General features: G+C 42.1%; 1 protein-coding gene across 4 annotated transcripts in view; it reads left to right on the forward strand.

Annotated features, from left to right (window-relative positions):
* Nucleotides 1–6,206, forward strand: part of PPARGC1A (PPARG coactivator 1 alpha) — a 341,886-nt gene extending 335,680 nt beyond the window's left edge. For all 4 annotated transcript variants that reach the window (XM_054172283.1, XM_054172284.1, XM_009904915.2 and 1 more), the window contains 3 exons: nucleotides 1,975–2,096; nucleotides 2,729–2,880; nucleotides 5,733–6,206. In XM_054172283.1, coding sequence (XP_054028258.1) covers nucleotides 1,975–2,096; nucleotides 2,729–2,880; nucleotides 5,733–5,836 — 378 coding nt within the window. In that variant the 3' untranslated portion in view covers nucleotides 5,837–6,206. The remainder of the gene's footprint in view (nucleotides 1–1,974; nucleotides 2,097–2,728; nucleotides 2,881–5,732) is intronic.
* The last annotated feature ends 1,252 nt before the right edge of the window (nucleotides 6,207–7,458 follow it).

A 7,458-nucleotide genomic window follows, 5' to 3' on the forward strand; every position in this document is an offset into this window, starting at 1 on the left:
ACTAAGGAAGTCACCTGGCTTCCTTACATAATCAAAAGAGGCAGTAGTTTGAAGCGTCTGAATGAGACATGTGATCCTATTGATTAAGGAGAGCCTGTACATGCTTTGGTGGAACAACCAGGGACTGTACTGGGCGGATCAGGGAGCTGTAAAGAGCCCAGGTGGTTCTAGTGGTCATTTCTTCTGCCATACCTTAGAGTGTTTCATTCTTGGATATTTCTTAGGGAGCTTTAAACTCACTACCATTTCTCAGGAGCTTAGATTAATTGGATCTGAGCCCCTGAGATTTCAAGGCCAGGAAAGAAGTCAGTGAAAATAGTTGACTGAATGTGCTAGTGAGAAGCAGGTATGTTAGTTTCAGCTTCCTGCTGCAGGAATGGTTTCTTTATTTCGCATTAAACAGTTTGAGGGAGTCAAGATTTTGGGGCCCCCATAACTAAGAGTTCGGATGTTTCATTTATCTCAAAGTGCTCAAAACAGTAAAGTAGTATCAGGATCATTTCTATTTGTACATGTTGGTCTGATCCCAATCCTGTTGTCCATGGTCCACAAATGACTAGTGGGGACTCAATGGAAAAAAATATATTTAGTGCTATATCTGAGTTGTAACACTATAAGCTGCCTGTCTCTTCAGGCTAGGATGTTTCTGATCAGGAATGGAAGTCTATATTTAGGTCCCTAGAGTCTCTTGCATCACACAGTTGAGGTGCCATTAGCCTTTAGGCACCTCCAGGTTACGACAGTCATGAATTCTCAGCAGTCAGTATAGCTCCTTCAGCATTCAGCACCGAAATTCTATGCAGGTCTCAGGTGCCAAAGCTGATGGTTTAAACTGACAGTGCTCCACTGACTGACAGATTTACGGCAGCTGAGAATGTGGTGGTGGTGGTTCAATTTAAGGGACAAATGTGCGTGTGTGTAAGGGATGAGCAGCAGGGCCAGTAGTGCCAGGCTTCTTCAGGCCAGAGGCAATCTGAGACAGGAGGGCTGGGCACCCAAGCCATGGTGTGGGAGCTGGTGCTTCTTTGCCCTGGTCACTTTAAAGTCAGTGTTTTGAAGATCTTTTGCCTTCTGCTTTGCTTGCAGCTCACTAAATGGCTCTCTGCCCTCAGTAAGGTGTGCATCCAAAAATTCCTTAAGTGACTCTCTCAGGTTTTCTTAGTCCTTCTGTCATTCTGCTGAGCATTTCCACTCATGGAGAAAGGATGTAACCATGACTTGATTATTTAAAAAGCATCTTTGGTCTTATGCTCCAAGTGACAAAGGAAAATGCAGATGGCACTCTAGCCTGCAGAAATCAGGGACTTCAATCAGGTGGTTTTTTAATGAAGAAACCAAAAGGTAATGGTGACCCCAGGATGTAGTCTACTGCCTCACCTTTGCCCCCCAAATACTGACTTTTATAAAAGTCATCTTCTGGACCCCTTACAGTTTTCCCTGCATTTTAAGACATGGATTTTTAGGGGACAGCTGATTGGAGGTAAAAATCAGCTACTGAGTCATCTGAATTTTATAATGTTATGTTTGTAATACATTTTGTTGTATCTGTGGTACAATTACTGTGTTGGTTGTTAGAGCTCCACAACTAAGATGGGGTTCGCCTCATACTGTATAGATGGCAGAAGAAAGGAAGCTGCTGGTTTGGAATAGTTTACAGTCTTGGAGGGGAAGTAGTAGAAAGTATGGAAGAGAAGAAGGTGCAGTATGATACAAAGATTGCTGTCTGTCAGCGTATAGCAAGCAGTGAAAGCTTCCAGGAGCACACCCCCTGACAAATGTAGTGCCATTGAAATACCTTAGATGCTTTCCAGGAGAGAGCTGTTTCACTTACAAAAGGCAGTGAGTCTTCCAGCTGAGACTATAATTATGCATCGTCTGCATATCTGTGCGTGTGCATTTGCATGCATGTATGTATCGGCTCATCTCTTTCCCCCATTTGTTGAAGATCTGCCCTTGCTGGTGCTGTCTCCACAGGAAGAACGCCGTGTGATTTATCTGGGTAAAATCAGACCCAACACAACCCGCACAGAACTGAGGGACCGGTTTGAAGTTTTTGGTGAAATTGAGGAGTGCGCAGTAAATTTGCAGGATGATGGGTATGAACTTTTGAGATTGCTTCTTGTTTGGGAGCTGTCACGTGGAAAAAATGATGGCAGTAGGATTAGTGGTGTGGGACTTACCAGTGTAAGTGTTGTGACAGATGACAAACTGGGTGCAAAACCCTTATTTGTTTTCTTTCAGCCTTATTTATTAATCTTGAGATTTTCTGTCTCAGAAATAAGTATTTAGCTGCAGGTCAGGACAATCATGCTGGTAAATCACAGAATCACAGAATTATTGAGGCTGGAATAGAGCTCTGAGATCATCGAGTCCAGCCTGTGACCCAACACCACCACATTGACCAGACCATGTCACTAAGTGCCACGTCCAGTCTTTCCTTAAACACCTCCGGGGCAGTAACTCTACCACCTCCCTGGGCAGTCCATTCCAGTGTCTGATTCCCCTTTCCCCGAAGAGGTGCTTCCTAACATCAAACCTAAACCTCCCCTGGCGCAGCTTCAGGTCTGGCCCTCTCTTCTTGTCACAAGCTGCTTGGGAGAATGGATGCAGTACTTCTGGCATGTCTGCTGCTGGATCTCATGCAGGTCCTTTCTTGCAGGAGGAGGGGGTTACACACATGTGCATGAACTCTTTCAGGCTTTTCCCACAACTGTGTTTCCAATTGCAGAGACAGCTATGGTTTCATCACCTACCGCTACACTTGTGACGCCTTCGCTGCTCTTGAAAACGGATACACTTTGCGCAGGTCGAACGAGCCTGACTTCGAGCTGTACTTCTGTGGACGCAAGCAATTGTGCAAGTCTAACTATGCAGATCTAGGTAGGGATTTTGCTCTCTGGGACTTAAAAGCATGTAACTGGAACCTTGTAGAATGGGACAGTTTAGGGTTTGCTTCTCTTTCGTTTGCTGCTTGTGTTATTTAAGTGCTTGGTGGGGGAGTTAAAGTTCACTTGCTGCAAGAAGTTTGAAAGTGCTAAACTTGAGCTCTAATCTGAGCTGGCTTCTTTTAGGTATTTCAGTCTATGAACATTATTCTAAAGCCTGTTTCCATGCCCAATATTCAATAATACATTTCCATGTCAGAATGATAGTGCACACTTTGCTATTCATTACTATATGATAACTGCTTGGTTCTAATAGCAAACTTCTTTATATGAGCAATAGAAAATGCCTTGACCCAGAAAATTCATATGGTTCTTACTTTGCCATGAGTTGTGCTGTAGATGCATAGAGCTTGCCAGAGACTTCTTAAACACAAATCATAGTTTCTCAGGTTGGAAAGACAGAAGGCCTTGTGACCGAATCTGACCCTTAGTATAGCAGAGGCCACAAATCTCAACCGGTGGTTCTCAAATTGTGCATAAGCATCTGTGTATGAAGGTGTCACCTTGCAGGGATTTCCAGTCATGATGTAAAAGGCTTCAGCCTGTGGAGGACTTGGCATATCTCGTGGTGCTCACTGTCCCTCTGATGGGTGGCAGTATGTATAGCCAGTCTCTACACCCCGGTATGCTGTGATAACTCCAATCCCAATTTGCATACAGGCTGTGATAACACATCTGGGTATGTCCTAGACCTGTCTGGACAGGAATATGTCATTCTGTCCTCTGGGTCAGGGTGTGATGCTTCTTGTGGCAAGTATGTTGAAATCTTACAGCAGGAGTACTGATGTTAAGTATATGCATAAAGAGATCATGCAGACTACCAAAACATCCTCTGTAACATTATATTATAAATTCGCCTCTTATTTAATTACCTCTTAAAATTTAAAGTATTCATTAGATGTTAAACCTTGCCTAATACTTGTATAAATAGACTAAAGGTGGGGGAGATAGTCTTTTCTGAATAGCAAGGGACATTTTGCCATTGAATCTATATTAATCAGATATTGTGGGGTTTTATGAATAAATGACCACAGTCATTAAAATCTCTCATAACCCTGTAACACAGTGCTAATGAAATCTTGTGTGCGCTGCCCTCGGCTTTGTACAATGCAGAAAGTGAATACAGATCTGTTTTTTTCTAACCAATTGATGTCTTTTCAGAATAAATGATAAAGATGATACGCATTGTTCACGATGAATATGCTATAATTCACTTCAGTGGCTAAGTAGATAATGTAAAGCTAAGAGAAGGCAATTGACTGCTGAAGAGATATAAGGTTGATGTTGAAAATACAAAAGGTAGTGAGGCATTTGTCAAAATGTAGGCTGATAAAAACAGTAAAAACAGATTGAAGTCTTGACTTGGTTTGACTTATCTTCAGCAGTGGAAGTCAGGGTCATGTCTGTATCTCAGAAAATCTGGGGTTTAAAATAAGTTGTCTGAAGGGAACCCTCTTGAACATTATTCATCACCGGGAGTATTCCCTGGCAGGTCTCTCCGTACCGAGTGGGATTCCCAGAGTATCTGTGAGCAGGGTATATTCACTTTGTCCTGCTGACAGCTCGAGCTTCTGTACTTCAGACTGCATTCCCTATGTTTTGCAGAGTAGATAGAGCTGAGAGAGCTACACAAGGAAATGGCAGGATGAACTTTAAAATTCATGAGCTAGTACAAGGACAGAGAGAATTAATCAGCCTTGGGTTGAGTACAGAAGAAAGAAAACACTTGAAAATAGTAGTCGGAAGTTTAACACCTCTCCTCTGTGAGAAGATATTGTCTTAACAGAACTTGTAATGAACATTTAATGCACAGTGTGTCTTATAGTGGTAGATGGGGAGTTCTGATTAATTCAACACAGGAAATGGCAAGAAAAGGGCACTCTCATAAAGGAGCTGTGACACAGGAACCGGAGAGAGTTGGTGTTAAGCAGGGATGACTCCAAAAGGAAATTCAGTGCTTGCAGCCATGTCAATAATTGTCGTACTGGGGCTGTATGGCCACAAACGTACAATCCCTCCTCTGCACGAGGCACAGATTGACATCTGTATCTGAGCAACTACCAAAGCAGAAGCAGGTACCACAGGTCACAGGAGCTGGACCATTGTTGCTGCTCTGACTTATCACGTATGCTGCAAAAGGCTGAGGAGCCCACCTGAGATTGCTTGTATGGCAGTGCGGAGTCCCCACTCTGAATCGCTCACACTCTAAACAAGAAACCCCCTTAAAAGCCCCACAGTGGAAGCAAAACCCAGAGGTTCAGGGAGGTGTAGTGACTTCTACAAGACCCCAAGGAAGGGCAGGCAGAAGCAGCCACGTACCCTGTGCGCTTGCCTGCAGGCAGCCCTGGGTTTCTACAAAGCCATCCCCCTAGTACCTTTCTCAGGAACAGAAAATCTTGGCTATTGCAAAACAGCTGTTGCAAAATGGTGGTGGGGTTTTGCCAGACGCATCTGTTCAGATTATCGGGACCCCTTTGAGACCTACACATAGCATGTGTTGGTGCTCAAGTCCTTGGAGAAACTTTTGTGTTGACTTGCTCTATATGTACATGCAATCTATGATTCTTCCCCATTGCTGGTGATGTTTACCTCTTTTGTTAAGACCTGCTCCTCACCACAAAGTTCTGCCCATACCTAAAGCTTCTCTGATGATCGTTTCTACGCTTTTCTCATCTCATAAGGTTGTGGTTGTAAGTGAATTGTTTCATAGGATGTATAGAGGAGATAGTATAAATACTCACTAGGGGTTCTTGCATCTTGTCTGAATCTACTTCCTTTGGATTTCAGATTCAAACTCGGATGATTTTGATCCTGCTTCCACTAAAAGCAAGTACGACTCCATGGATTTTGATAGTTTACTTAAAGAGGCACAGCGGAGCCTGCGTAGGTAACATGCATCAGACCTGAGGAAAACAGAGGGATGGCGAATACCTCACGGACATCACGTCCTTCAATAACGGACAATTAACAAGTCATACTTAGGAATTTCTTCTGCTTTACACTCTCTGTTCAAAACCATGGTTTACATGAACACAGCTGCTCAGCGAGTGGAGGGGCAGGATGGCTGTCCAGTAAGCACACGCATGTCCATGGGTGTCAGCTTTGCTTTCGCGGGTGATCAGTGGCGGGGGAGCCGGGAGTTCCTTGCGAGTTCGATGCAAACCACAAGACATGGCAGCAGTTCCACAGAGATACACAAACAACTACAAACTGCAAAATCTGTACATACTGCATTTTAACAGGAGAAAAAAAAAGAAAAAAGGAAAAAAAGAACAAAAAACCCAAGCAAACAAACAAACCAACCCAAATTTGAGAACTACAGCTGCTGATGTCTGGGAATCAGACATTGCAATTTTATTTTTTTTAAAGATTAAGCTTCTTCTCACACCATGGTGATAATATGACAATCCAGAAGAAACCACAGCTCCCAGAAGCCTACAATCTGCTCCAGCTTTGTTTTTAAGACCTTCTTTTTTTTTACCTCCTTTGTTTGTGTTTTGGGTTTGGGTTTTTTTTCTGTTTGGTTTTGGGTTTATTTTGTTGTTGTTGGGGTTTTTTTGTGTGTGTGTGTGTTGTGTTTGGTTTTTTTTCCAGTCCTTGCAGAAGAGAAAATGAAAGGCTCAAGCTTCCCTAACATTTTGAAGTTTCATCTTTTAATTCTGACACCCATGTAAATGTCTACAACGTTGATCTTCCACAGCAGAATTTTCAAAGCCTTGTTAATGGTCAAATGTGCAGCTTGTTCAGCGGTTTATTCTAATGAGCGGACGTGATGTTACATTATTAATGAGAGTTGGATGTAACTATCTGGGTGTGTGCACAGATAGTTTGTTTGCTACATTCTCTAAAGTAGTGGAGTATTTACAAATGTTAAATGGAGTATTTTTATTTATGTACATAACGTATGACGATGTTCTTTGGTTTTGTTACAGCTATGCACTGTAAATGCAGCCTTCTTTTCAAAAACTGCTGAATTTTTCTTAAGAGTACTCAAATGTAATTATATGAGGTGAAACAATTATTGTACACTAACATATGTAGAAAGCTGAACTTAACGCTTATATATATTTGATTGTAAAAAAAAAAAGGCAAAGAGAGAGAAACTGGTGTGGGTGAGGGGGGGGTGTGTGTGTGTGTGTACGTGTGCGTGTGCCCGAGCGCCAAAATGCTTTACACGCGTTCATCCCTTCTTTGGTGAGCTTCTACAAGAATTTTGTCAAGAGCTATCCTAGCCCACAAAAAGGTGTTAACCACTTCTGCAGTATTTTTCCACATTTTTCTTCATTGCTTGATCTTCTTTTGCGGTTTTATACACTGAATTTGTTAGGGGAATGAAAAAATTTTTCTCATCTAAATTTTTCTAGGAGATACCATAATGATTTTATGTAAAGTCTCTCAAATGGGTGATCATTAAGAAATGTTTTTATTTTATGTATCGACAGTAGTTTTGGAACTAGAGGTCAAAAATCTTTTTAAAATGCTATTTTGTTTTAATTTTTGTGATTTTAATTTG

Source organism: Dryobates pubescens, chromosome 23, assembly GCF_014839835.1.
Source record: "Dryobates pubescens isolate bDryPub1 chromosome 23, bDryPub1.pri, whole genome shotgun sequence".
In the NCBI taxonomy this organism is placed as follows: Eukaryota; Metazoa; Chordata; class Aves; order Piciformes; family Picidae; genus Dryobates; species Dryobates pubescens.